The sequence below is a fragment of the Homalodisca vitripennis genome, chromosome 8, assembly GCF_021130785.1.
Source record: "Homalodisca vitripennis isolate AUS2020 chromosome 8, UT_GWSS_2.1, whole genome shotgun sequence".
Taxonomy (NCBI): Eukaryota; Metazoa; Arthropoda; class Insecta; order Hemiptera; family Cicadellidae; genus Homalodisca; species Homalodisca vitripennis.
The window spans coordinates 39,270,931-39,285,424 of NC_060214.1; the positions used below are offsets into that span (position 1 = coordinate 39,270,931).

Here is a 14,494-nt window from a genome sequence, read left to right on the forward strand (position 1 = left end):
TTACTCATATGTTTATTTCATTTATCTATGTTTATATTACATAAATGATTTGAATCAGTCATGTTATCTTATGAGACTATTTACATTGTTTGGCAATGAATAACAGTGTAATCAATTGACAATTTTATCATAAATGTCTAGAAACACGGTGTATACAAAATGTATAAAGTTTTAGTTCAGCAACGTAATTATTGATGAATTAGACTTTGGTGCCATGTAGTAAATAATGGGGACTAACAACGTTTGTTTCCAGTGAGCTAGATATGATGCCACTATATAAGAAAACATATATCAAATATCATATATGTGATATTTAATCTTTGGAAATGATTATTAACATTGACTTTTAACTCTGTATTTTGTAGTCTTACCAGTATGACTTATTTTTCATTTTTAACTTCCATTATTTTAAGAAAAAATATTGATCAGCTGGTTTATTACTTAGTATTGTGATAAATCTTGTGTTTACAAACAATAGGACATATCACCAAATCAAAAACGTAGCACTGACTGTAATAGATATCAAAGTCAGAATTTTTAATTCAGTAATAAATGACAGACTAACAAGTATGATATGTATAACTCTGTGAGAAATATAATATATACACAACACTAGCTGCACACATTTTTGTCGACTTCAAGATGGAATAATACAATGGCTGAAGGGACATCTGGTATGAAACTATCCTCCATTAGAAGAATTGTAAGTTTTGTTTATTTTTAACTTGTGATTAAGATTTTCTTATATTTAATATGTGTTGTATATGGAATTATTGTAATGATATCCATAAATTCAAGTGTTTTTATGAAAATGTCCATTTTAAGATTCCTCTCCACCATTTATAACGTGTTTTTATATACGTATTGCCATTGAACAAGTATTGTTACAATGGTATTGGATCTCAAGTAATCTCATGATTCCAAAAATATTTCATCCTCATAATTTTATAGCATCTATGCTGTAATTCCATACATAAGGCCACCTTCCATTTCTTGGTACTTTGGGATTATACCGACCACACCCAGACATGAATCGTTATTTCACATTTCGTTTCTACTGATTACTAGATTAGCGTAGAACAATATTTCGTCAATATAAAACAGGAATTGTCTTATCGCAAACCCCTCCCCATCCTCAGACAGAGGTCAAAGTCGAGCGTCTAGTAGATAACGTGATTGCAGAGTCTCGCCGCCCGTTCAGCTGGTGCATCGCTTTGTTGTACTTCCGTGTTTTACCTCTACATTTCTCCAAACACAAAAATTCAACAAAAACAAACATTTACCAAACTAAACTCTTTATTTAAAAAACACTCAAAACTTGTTTTTATTCTTGATCACATTCCGCCACCCAAAATGCGAGTGCCTCCGGCCATCAGCGCGGGCTTCGGCAGCACCTTCGGTGCTGCCCCGCGCTGATGTCGACGAAAGAAAAACATCCCTCGAGATAGTACCTATCAGTAAAATATCAAATTCTAGAGGGGCTAATCAGAAATATAAATTGAATTGTAATGGAAAGGTAATTATGTACCGTGCAAATCACGTGATGCCGCGCGGCCTGCCGTAATCAGGATTCTCGAGAAAGATAAGATAACAGCGACAACAATACCGATCACAATACCTGGAAATGCTTGTAAGTTTGTAATTTTGTAATTGAAGAGTTGTTTTTTCGTTCTATCATGTTTGTTTCTATAAATTTCTATTTTTGTGTTCTTCATACTGGTGTGGTCGGTATAATCCCAAAGTACCCATTTCTTTGTGTACAACAGATAATTATAATACAAGAAATATTTCAGTGCCAGTCCATAGACTGAAGTTTAATAATGAAAACTATGAATTTCTATATTCTATAATATTTTGCCTAATGTTTTAAAAATAAAGTTGGTTTAGTAAATAAAAAACTATCTATTCCAGTAGATGCATTTTTCCCATCAACATTTCTATGGTATAGATTTTTAATGTCAAATTTCACTCTATTTCACAAGATACAATTATTATAATAGCACTGTAAAGATGAATGAATGAATAACGTTTATTCCAGCAATTTATATATACATATATACAATTTTTCTTACCATTAACATTACAATGATTAGTTTCACACAGTCATTATAAGTTACTTCTAAGTGACTATTTGTCTTTCAACATAATCTAAAACACATAGAAGTTGAATGAGCATGATCTTTATAGAAGGTAGGATGTGGGGGGAGGGAGGAGGTACTCAGTATTATGAATAAAAGCACTCATCATATCATGTTCTTCATTACTTAATTAGGTTCTTGATCTTTTTGTTTCATGGTCTGGAGACTATGGCACCCAGTTAATAACAGGTCAAAATTCATTTGAAACAATAAAAAGTTTGTCTTAATTATCATTCTAGTGGTTTCAGTCCAGTTTTGTTTCATCCTTAGAGTGGAAATCTGGGTGAAATCCTTCGCTAGCCTTATCTCACTAACAAAACATTTCTAGGCATATATTTATATTAACTTTTTGTCTGTTTTTAGGTTTACAATCACTTGTTGAAATGTTTTCCTTTCCTCCTGGACTACCCTGTATATATATATATATATATATATATATATATATATATATATATATATACAACAAATAATTTAAGAATAAGGACAGGTCAACGTTATGATTTTAAGCATAATGATGAATCAAAACCATTAGTAATTCATCGTAAAATACACAAAGAATCTTTTGAACATTTATATACAGTAAAACCAACACGATCAATAAAGAATAATTCAAATACATCCAAATTAAGAAATTTAGAACAAGCATGTTAAATTGTCACAAAATCTAAATTTCCCTATGGATTAAATCTTCGATAGTAAATTTAAATCATCTGAACACTCATCACATCTTTACACCCACAGTTTGAACGTACGTTTATCATTTCAAGAATATTACGCTTATTAATTTATTTATCTGTTTACATGCATGTTTTTAATTATTTTATGTGTTTTGTTATGTTGTTAGTTTTGACCTGAAGAAGCGTATAGTTAATTAATATTAATATGTTGACCTTTTTCTACACACACACACACACACACATATATATACATATATGTTATAAGAGTTTTATGTTTATATATGTGTCTATGTTTGTGTACAGAATACATAAATATATATATATATATATATATATATATATATATATATATATTTGTGTATTTGGTCTTCCGATCATATGTTAGTTTGCTTATTTAAACGCATATGTGACAGATACGGCCAAATACAAAATAATTGAATCGGAAAAAGTAAGCGCTCTGTAGTGTAATGGTAGCACATTCACCTGGCAAGTGAGAGATCCGGGTTCGACTCCCGGCGGAGCAAGTACTTTTTGCGATTCAATGTTTATTGAAATGAAATAAGGCTATTGCCATTTATACAATTTAATGTAAATAAAAGTCGTTTGACAGGTATTTGGTCTTCCGATCATATGTTAGTTTGCTTATTTAAACGCATATGTGACAGATACGGCCAAATACAAAATAATTGATTCGGAAAAAGTAAGCGCTCTGTGGTGTAATGGTAGCACATTCACCTGGCAAGTGAGAGATCCGGGTTCGACTCCCGGCGGAGCAAGTACTTTTTGCGATTCAATGTTTATTGAAATTAAATAAGGCTATTGCCATTTATACAATTTAATTTCATATATATATATATATATATATATATATATATATATATACATATATATATGTATATATAAATATTTTGACTTTACTCCAAAAGAAGATCATCATTTGTTTCAGAGAAGAGTAACAGAAAGAGAAAAGGAGTGTGCAAAGATCGCGTGGAAAGAGGTGGAAAAGGATTACTCGACCTATGGACGAAATGTGTTTATTAGGTAAGAGAACTTGTCTCATCGATCAGGAGTTCTCTATAAGAAGCAGAGCTTTGTCCTTACAATGTAATTTTGTATTAAGTTTATATCAACGTTTCTCTTGAGGATATGTGCACATATCTCTTCCTGTTTTGATTGGTAGTATATGTACAAGAAATATGCTAGCTTTGAAGGTGATAGGTAGTCAAATTAAAAAGTATTTTCTGTTTCCCCGAAAAGGTGGAAGCAAGAAATATGATTTTACTTATTTATCATTATATTTTGCCCTTTTGCATTATTTTGGAATGCTAAGGATTGGTCAATAAATATTTAGATTAAAAATGTTTTAATTCATTCAGCAATCATTTTTTATTTCCCAATCACTTGTTTACAAACTCAATTCTGAGCTTAATTTCATACTACCAAGAAAATCCTATTATTCTTTATTCCCTACGGAATTTGCCAATTTAACAAAACAATATATCAAAGAATAATAACAATATTAAAATACAATAAAATTACAAAATGCAAGGCAAACACTTGCAACAGCAACAAAAAATAACAACTGATAAATATTAATAAATTAACAATAAATCAAAACAAGGGCTTAGTTTTGTAATAACAAGAAAACAATAACAAATGAGGATTGAGGAAAACAACAAAGGATTAATAATTAATAGTGGAAAATGTTTATTTAGATATGTGGCACATGTATGTGGATGTGCGTGTGTGATAGTATTTAATGAAGGAGCGTCAGTAGACAATTCCTGAAGGGGCCACTTTTCACATGGAAGAGGTCCAAGTCCTCGGAGATAGAGTTCGCCCACTTCGCATCCTTAGCAAATCTTTTATACAGGTTGAAGTTTTTGTGGAATGTAATGTATCCACACATGGGTAGTATGTATATTGTGTGTATATTTTTAACAAGCCACTGTTTTTGGAGTTAATTGAGAGGAAACAATTATTGTATTTTCACTGTTTAATAGTAGGTACGTATACATACAAATTTTTATAATGGTCTGTATAATATTTTGCGATTCCATAAAGGACAAACACACAAACATTCATTTTTATATATATAGATAAAGTCATAAGTATAGCGTATTGTGTTCCAAATTTAAACTTTATAGCTTTAATAGTTACATAAAAATATATATAAAACATAAAAAATACAAACAGACAAATTTAATGTAAAATTAAACATTGTAGGAAATGTTTTTTTAGACATCTTTGTTTTATTTTAATAAGTTGAGTCAATTCCCTAAGTTTGGTACTCCATTTTAGAATATATAGAGGATATCCCATAAGTCAACGATAATATTTCAGGGGGTGATAGGCCACCAGCTAGTCCACTAGTCCATATAACAAAACATGACCTAGAGGTAGGGTAGAGGTTGTTTTGTTTTAGAGATATCGACACTTTGTGAAAATTACAAAAACTTCTACTCTAATAAGTATTTTGTATACTATAGCTACAAAACTAGGAGTTTTGTTATACTCGTATTAAAAAAAATTGAATTAAAGTGAAAATTCAAGGGAATTGGTGCAAATGAAAAACATTTGTGGGAGATGAATAACTGTGTTCTTTAAGTATTAAAAGGCTTTTTGTCCTACATTTTAATACCTACGGTTTCTTCTCATTCCTGGAAGAGAAGTATTTATTTTATTTATTGTGTGATATCTTGAAACTTCTCATCATGAAATATATCAAGAATAAGAAACACAAAAAATATTAGTTTGAATAAAAACAAGCTGTTATGTTAAAATTTTTAATTTTCAGCGGGGTGTGTTCCCCAACACTTTCAAGTCCGCTTTTGATTTGAACTCCTAAAGGTAATTCGCAAAGTTTATACATGCACCTTGTAGTGCAATTCAATGTAACATTAGTAACTGAAAGGCTAACTGGTCATGTAATAATAACACACCTGTCACCCTTCCCATTTTCTTGTCATGCACTGTGATGATCATGGCACTTCATCCAAACATTTTGTCTATACAGTCTAGGAGCCGAGAAGTAAACTTGTATAACTACACGGCCCGTATTCCTTGAAATCGAAAGGGAAATTTCTCCTACAATAATCATCAGCCATGCTAATTTTGGTGATGATCGAAATGTGAAAAGGTATCAAAAGGGTTAAAACTATGTAATGAAATGTTTTCCCAGATAATATTTTTGTTGGTTTGGCACACATAAATTCAACATCCAGACATGTAAATATATGTTAAATATGCGTCAGCTAACCTTGTACAGACCGTTAAAGTAGCGACGTACACAGTGTCGTTTCCTAGTTGTCTGACGACGATATAACTATTATTTATGTGTCTGAGATATTTAAGTGTATCAAGCTAAGAAAAATGTGATAAAATAATCATCATTCACATTTTTAACTCTGATGATACCCTACTGTTTCGACCTCCAGCAGAATTAGTGTGGTTAATGAACAATTTCCTTCTTAGACAAACTTCCTCTGCTGGTTTCAAGAAAAGCTATGTTATGTGCTTATGCAGTACAAATTTTTCTCAGCTCCTAGGCTAATATAGGATCTATATTGACACATAGTCGTTTCTGTATGTTTTTTTTTAAATCCACAAAGCCTTGAAATCAAAAGCTCACTAATACTGTAAATCGAAACAGGCTGATGAAATGATCTCATAATTTGATTGAATATTGATTCAACACTCATGCATCCCAGAATATGATTGTTTGTGTTCATTTGAATATCTTGGCCTTTCAGATTGTTTGAACAGCATCCAGAGATCAAGAACTATTTTCTCGGAATGTTGGGAAAAAATGAAGACCTTTTCTCAAGTCCGAAATTCCAAGAGCACATGCTCCAAATTTTAATTCCAACGCTGAGTGGGTTGATTTTAAACTGGGACTCTTCGGAAGGAATTCTTGAAGCTATTCGCTTGCTCGCTATTTATCACAAGAAAAATGTTACAACTCTACGTGAAGACCATGTTCTTGTAAGTAATGGTTTTGCATAGACATTAGGGCTGAATGCATATATTCTGCAAATATGAGTTTCTCTGTACTAGCAAAATCATTTTCACCTTGAGAGGTACTGGAGTGTTGAGTTGAATTGAATTAAATTTATTCACTTATTTATGTTACAATCAGTTGACAAAATATGTACAGATTGAAAAGTCCCCACGAAGACTATATGATCTGTGAGTGGGGAGAGTACCTTTATCTTAATTATCCATAAATAACTGTACATCACCATTACACAAATAACAAATATATATATATATATATATATATATATATATATAATATATATACATATATATAATATATATACACCTAAAAATTATGTTAGGACTAGAAATAAATGATTCTGTGAAAGAATATTTTAGGGAATTCCAAATTTTAACTGTCTACGGTCAATATATAATGGATACAATTATGTGTTCTAAAATTAAAAACTTAAATACTGGTATGACCAACGTAATTCATTTGTATAATACACGTAATAAAAATGATATTTTAATACCTCACCATAGGCTAAATTTTTACACAAAAAAACCAACATACATTGGATCCAAATTTCTTAAATCCATTCCACTTGCTACCAAACAAGAAACAGAACATAAAATATTTAAAAGAAAGCTTAAGGCATACTTGATAGACAAGGCTTTATATTCATTAGATGAATATTTTGATTTGCAAATCAGGTAGTTTTATTTTAGTTTTATTATAGGCTTGTTTGTATTAGTTTTTAGCTAGTTTAAACTAATACTATTCAAATGTTACATCATTGTAACATAACGAATAAAGATTTTTTGACTTATATATATATATATATATATATATATAATACAACTTGATTTGGCTATTAGATAATAGTAGTGATGTGAATGTGTTAATACAATTATTCACTTTCTAATGATTTAAAGAGGTCAGTTTTTTATAAATGTTATAATTGTGGCTGATTTATTCCATAGTAATTCAATCTATTTATAATTTATAATTAACGATCTTTTGACTCAGATTAAATAGTTAATTATTTATCCAAATCAATCTAATAATGATTCTTATACATTTCTTATTTATAATTTGGGAGTCTCAAACCTATGGAGAATGTAAGTGATTGTGGAAGCTTCAGTATTAACTAAGACAGAATTTAAATCAGACAAAGTTATTTTAAATGTTCATGACACCAAAAGCCTATATGGTTGTCAGTGTGTATCTCATTCATATACATTGTATATGTACATATAATGCACACACACAAAACACACACACACACACACACACACACACACACATTCGATAATGGAACTTGCCTCTCCTCTGGTGAACATCCAAAACATTTCTTAAGACTATACAAGACTCAAAAATTAAAATTTAACATTTAAAATATATTTTAACATACTTTGATGGTTTCAAATAAACATACTTGATGTCATTCCTTATCTTAAAGAAAATCTATATAAACATTTATTTTACTATCACTGGTAAAATTAATAAAACATTTTCCAATATAACTTTTATTTTTGCACAAGGCAATCATTGATTCCGAAAGGCCTTGTGAAAAAATAAAAGTTATATTGGAAAATGTTTGATTCATTTATACCAGTGATACAAGATTCTTCATATAGAAACATTGTTGTTGATCTATGTAATTAATTCTAAAATATTATTCCTACTTTTAGTGCATCACATAAACACTAGATACTATTGTAATATAAACTAAAGTAAAGGGTTATGCGATTACAATGTTAAAAACTAAACAGAATATGGTCTACAGTTGCTAAAAATGTATGTTAAGATATATTGAAAAACTCATCCAGTAAATAAAACGGCATATCTAGAAGCCCGTTGTAAAATTTAGTTTTAAAAGTTGTTATATGGGTATTTAGCTATTAAGGTTATTAACTTACTGTAGATTTTAACAGATATGACAATAAGGACTATTTTAAGTTTTATCAATAAAAATCAATTAAAGCATCATATTTTTCCTGGTGTTATATTCATATGATTTAAGTTTTTATTGTAGATTTTAACAGATATGACAATAAGACTATTTAAAGTTTTATCAATAAAATTCAATTAAAGCATCATATTTTTCCTAGTATTATATTCATATTATTTAAGTTTGATAAGATGAAAATTTCTTAATACATATACTGTGCCACTAAATCGTGTATTTAAATATTAAATACAGTTTGTAATTGCAGTTTTTTAAACAGGGGCTTAAATTAATCCATCCTTGCCCTCCAAAAGGGAGTTGTGAAAGTTGTTATGGTATTTATTACCAAGATTCCACAAAAATTAATTATTCTATAATTTTTTTAAGGTATGAAACAAATATTTATCTACAATGCTACACTGGATTATACATACCCCTTGATGAGGCTGTTGTGATCGTTCAGCAGTTTTATGCCAACAATTTGTTTTTATTTTGCGATTCTGTCCTCCTAAAGGTAGTATTCTTTTTTATAGCTTCACCATCAAATATTTTAATAAGGTATAAAAGTGTTTGGCCGTTTTCCCTATTTTACTACGCTATCCTATGGTTTTGTTTCACAAACTTTCTTATTTCAGATGTTAGCACAAGTCATCTTGTTCGTGCTCAAAAGAGACCTGGGATCTAGTTACACGGAAGACCAGGAAAAAGCTGTAGAAAAGATGATATTAATTATTTTTGAAGAGTTTAACAATTTCTTTTTAGGTAGATCTTGGTGAATAAAAGTCTAAACCAATTAAATGTGTTTTTGTTTTCTATTTATCTAATTAATCTTGCTAGACTGTAATGTACAATGGATTAACCGAAATAGACTGTCAATTGTAGTTAAATGTGTTATCATTAGGCTGTTTTTAAGCACCGCTAAGTCTTAAAATGGAAATGCACTAATTTTATATGTCAATACTTTAGTACTTAAATAGCTATTGTTTATGAAGTTAATAATTAATAATAATTCTATACCAAGCAATGCAGTATTTGATATTAGGATTCATTTAATAGTGTTTTAAGATGGGAAGTAAAGTATTAACAGAGTTCTGACCTTTGTCAGGCAGGAAGAAGATTAACTAATATTTTAAAAACTGTATTCATTTTTAATAAATTACAAAATACAATTATTGCTGGAACCAAGAGATTAAATTTCCAGTTATCATCATTATTCTGACAGCTATTTTAGTAAAGGGTAAACTTTAAATAATTATTATATGGGTTGAGTCCAAAGTCAAGACATAATTCAATCAACATGGATAAAAGGAGCTATGACCTAGCATGGAAGCGGTGAATCAAGACTCGTCTAGGCGTTTTATTATTGGTTGGATCTTGTCCAATTTGGCATGGATAATGTATAGCTTTCTTCATCCAAGATCGATACTTGAACTTAGGGAGCAGATCCATATGGTGAAAATTATTATCAAAATCACTGTTCAAGAACAGTCAACCCAAGGAGCCAAAAAGTTTTCCTAATGAAAAATTAACCATCGTTCAGTGTAACAAGAAATCAGTAACACTACGAATTTTTTATTTTTTGTTTCACTGAACGATGGCAAATGTCCGGAAAAATCCTGCTTCCTTCACAATCCTTCCATCACCAAAAATTAACATAGTGAATTTGCAGTTAAATCGCAAGTTCAAGGACCAACTTCATTGTACTTTAATAAAGATGTGAAATCTCAGGATGGGAACAGTAATTTAAGTGACAGTCTGGGCTTCTTATGTAGAACTCAGCTTTGGTAATGAAGTTTGGAGTCTAGAGGGTAGGACCTCAGAACTCAGAGTGTTTAAAACGTTTAACAAAACTTTTGTGAGAATCCTTTATAAACTTGACTGAATCCAGTTGAACCTATACTGGTGCAGCAAAAACCAATGTCACTTTTGGCCACCCTATAGATGTCCAGGAGTCCTAGGCATGATCACTAACCGCAAATGTCAAGATATTTGGTTGCATGGGTGGATTGACAGGTGCGGAGTTAATCTACTGTGGAGGATGACTGTTGAAGTGGTTGGAGCTCCTTTAGTGTTAAAAGCTGTTTCTGGGCTAAACACAAGATAGTACTGTTTCTTACCCGTTTTATCTGGAAGAGGCTGGAACATAAATGAATCTCCTTTCCTCAAAGGTTACATTACGGAGATTGCCCGCTATCCCTCTTGATGGAATCTCGACAGGAGGTGGCCGCTACCACCAAGCTTATCCATTCAGAATATCCTGCCACTTCAGAATCTAACGGCAAGGTCCTTTTAGGACTAAGTGCAATAAGAGGTTTTTCAGGTTCTTGTCCTAAGTGAACAACAAGAAAGGTAAGCTATGATTTAAAACAAGTTTTTCACCTAGCCTTTTATGAAATATATTAATGCATATCTAAAGTTGTATATGGCAAACGATTTTATAGAGATTAAATAAAACATGAGTAATTTATTCATTCCCAAACAACTATTAACTAACTATATCTCAATTTCATGATAGACGAGAGAAAAAGAGAACTTGACAACTTGTTTATTTATCCTGTGAAGGTTTAGACCAAACGTCCACTCCACCATCTTCACAGGCAACAATTACACAAATAACAATCAGTTTTGGTTTAAACTTAATTCTACTCAGTGATTACAGAAGACACTTAATAAATTGTTTTACATTGTCACTATCGTCTATTTGTTATTGGTACAAAAGAAAATATTTTCTTACAATAAGCAAAATACTATAAAATGGGTTTTTGAATATCAGAATTTTGTTACAACTTTTTAGTCTTTATTTTCAAATTAACTACCACAGTATTATACACAAAGGTGTAATTGTTTACATATATCGCTCTAATAAGGGGTAGGGGAGGGGGAGTGGGAGAGGGAGGGAGGATTTGACAATTTCTTTATTTTACCTGCCCCGGCTTAGACCAAAGGTCTACTCTGCCGGGACAGGCTCCAAGCATTTTACAATTTATCAATCATTACTGTCGTTGTGGCAAAAACACACGTTACTTATACACAAGCAATTTTCCATTATAACTAACTTTTCTGTCTATGCATTTACATTACATGCTTGTTACAATTGATTCCTGCAGTACACAATTATATGAGAAATGATAAATATTATTAATAATCCAAATATTTTCCTAATTTTTTTACTATCATTGCACAATCAAAATTACATATTACAGATAAAATTCATGTATTACATACAATAAATACTCCTCTCAAACTAACTTAAACATCGCAAACATTGTACAAAATCACATGCATTTACACATAGTACATATAATAGAGCATAATAAATATTCATTATAATTCATGCACATTGAGCATCTTAGCTCACAAAATGAAAACAAAACAACACAGAACAAGATTATTTACATGTTTCTCTAAGTTAAATTGAATTAATCACAAATATTATGTTTACAGAATGATGCAGTAGTTACTCATATCTAGGCAAAAAATGATTCTTTAGCCTTTTTTTAAGACAGCTACACTAGGAGCATATTTAATATTGTCATCCAAGTTGTTTAATAATCTTATACATGATAAGATTTATTATAAGTTATTGTTCTATGAATTGGGAATTGTAAAGTCATGTTACCAAATCTTGTTTCCCTACCTTGCACACGGTTCATCATTATATAGTGATGGAATAAATAATCTGGTTTTCTCGATCATCAAAATGTTATACATTTGTAACAAAACACTGTACTCAATTCTTTAATTTATCTTCAGTCAACATAGCTTTTTAAAATAAACAGTAATATGCGCCTCTATTGGTAAATCAAAAATATAACGAAAACATGCATTTTGTGCCCTTTGTAGCCCCTGCAGTTGTTCATTGTTCACATAACAAAATACGGCATTAGAATAGTTAAAATATGGAAAAATAAGTGTAAATACAAGCATTTTTTTTATATGAACAGTTGGATTGAAACAGAGCCTGTTAAGCCTATACAAAATTGGTTATACTCTCTTATGAATATAATTATCTTGCTCCGACCATGACAGCGTATTACATATTCTAATACCTAGGTTGACAACAGCATGCTCATAATTAAGTGCAAACCCATTCATTGTTACATACAAAATCTCATTTAAGTTAACATTAGATAAAAGACGAGGTGTTCCTAATATTATCGGTTTGCATTTAGCTACATTCAGGCTTAGCCCATGGTCAGTGCACCACTTATATAACATTGTAAGATCAGCATTTAGGCGGTCAACAGCAATATTGATTTCATCCAACTGACAGTATGTGTACATTTGCATGTCGTCAGCATATAACATTGTCTTACAGAAAGTAATTGGCTCATCTATTCTATTTATGCACAAACTAAATAATAATGGGGACATTGTTGACCCCTGAGACACCCCTACAGGCTACATCTCCATTCAGACAGTATACCACTTTGAGTTTTAACTCTTTGAACTCTATCACTAAATAGAACCAAACACATTTAATAACTATGTCATCAAAATTATAGGTTTCGAGTACAGACAATAGCCTAGTAGCCTATGGTTGTCACACTCGCGACTAAAGTCAAAGAACATCAATATTGTTAACTTCCTCTGATCCATGGCTCGGCTGATATCATCTGTTACTCTTATCAGGGCAGTTTGAGTGCTGTATACAGGTCGTTAAGTGCTGTTCAAAAATTATGCTGACATAAACATTTGAACTCAGTTGTAATTGATAACAAGTACTGAGATAAGGCAGATAAAATAGGTCCAGAATTGTGAGCTGAGGAAAAGTTAGATCACTTAGGTACATGCAAGACACTACATCACACATATTTTATATATGATATGTTTATTTATTTTTGACGTGACAACGTCTTAAATTAGGTTGCGGCTCGGAGTCACTCATGAAAAAGTGTAACGCCCGGTAACGTTACGATGCCCGTCCAGTGGGTCCGCCGCACGGGATCCGCACGGGATAAAGCAGATAACTGTGGGTCCGCCGCACGGGGTAAAGCAGATAACTATGTTTATTCGTGAAAATGTGGAGTGCTTAGATTCGTCATTTACAACAACTACAACAATAAAGGTAAACAATTGTACACTGATATTTCATTATCGTAAACTATGATTGATTGATTAATTGTTAGATTGACACAAAATTTGAGAAACTGAGTTTATAGGTTATGTCATACTATTGACAAATGTTGATAGTGTTAAGTAAATTATTAGTTTAAATCACTCTGCAATCAATCGTAATTCAGTCGATTGAGAAGAAACAGCGCGTATTGCTAGTCAAACATTTAAAATAACAAAATATTCTACCGAGAAAAAGACGTTCTCACGTAAAATCTTCGCCCGTAAAACCGACTTTACAGGCAACCATAATTTTTTTATTCTTGTAGTCTATACCTTGTGATGGAATAATAACAATGTAATTTAACATTCAGAATGTACGATATTACATTTTAATACTATAATACAATTCGTTTTTACTCTATGGTAATTTTATAAAATTTAATCCATTTTGTATGTACATAATAACCAGCAGAAATGGTTATATGTAGACTAATAGTTATAGTCTCGGCTCTCTAACTGAGAGATCATGGGTTCAAATCCCGGGGAGGGCCAATAATGTATAGACACGAAACAGTGTACTTAGAAAAAATAATAATAAACCAGTGAACATCGCAGCCTACATAGCAGAAGCTGAGGCTTAAAAGATAAGAAAAAAAAACCCAGCAGAAATCATATGTTTATTAATACA

General features: G+C 31.1%; 1 protein-coding gene across 1 annotated transcript; it reads left to right on the forward strand.

Annotated features, from left to right (window-relative positions):
• The first annotated feature begins 424 nt into the window (after positions 1-424).
• On the forward strand, positions 425-9,541 carry LOC124367130 (neuroglobin-1-like). The gene is made up of 4 exons (XM_046823784.1): positions 425-703; positions 3,762-3,856; positions 6,568-6,799; positions 9,384-9,541. Exons 1-4 carry the CDS (start codon positions 656-658, stop codon positions 9,522-9,524), a joined length of 516 nt encoding a protein of 171 aa, XP_046679740.1. The 5' UTR covers positions 425-655; the 3' UTR covers positions 9,525-9,541.
• Positions 9,542-14,494: the final 4,953 nt, after the last annotated feature.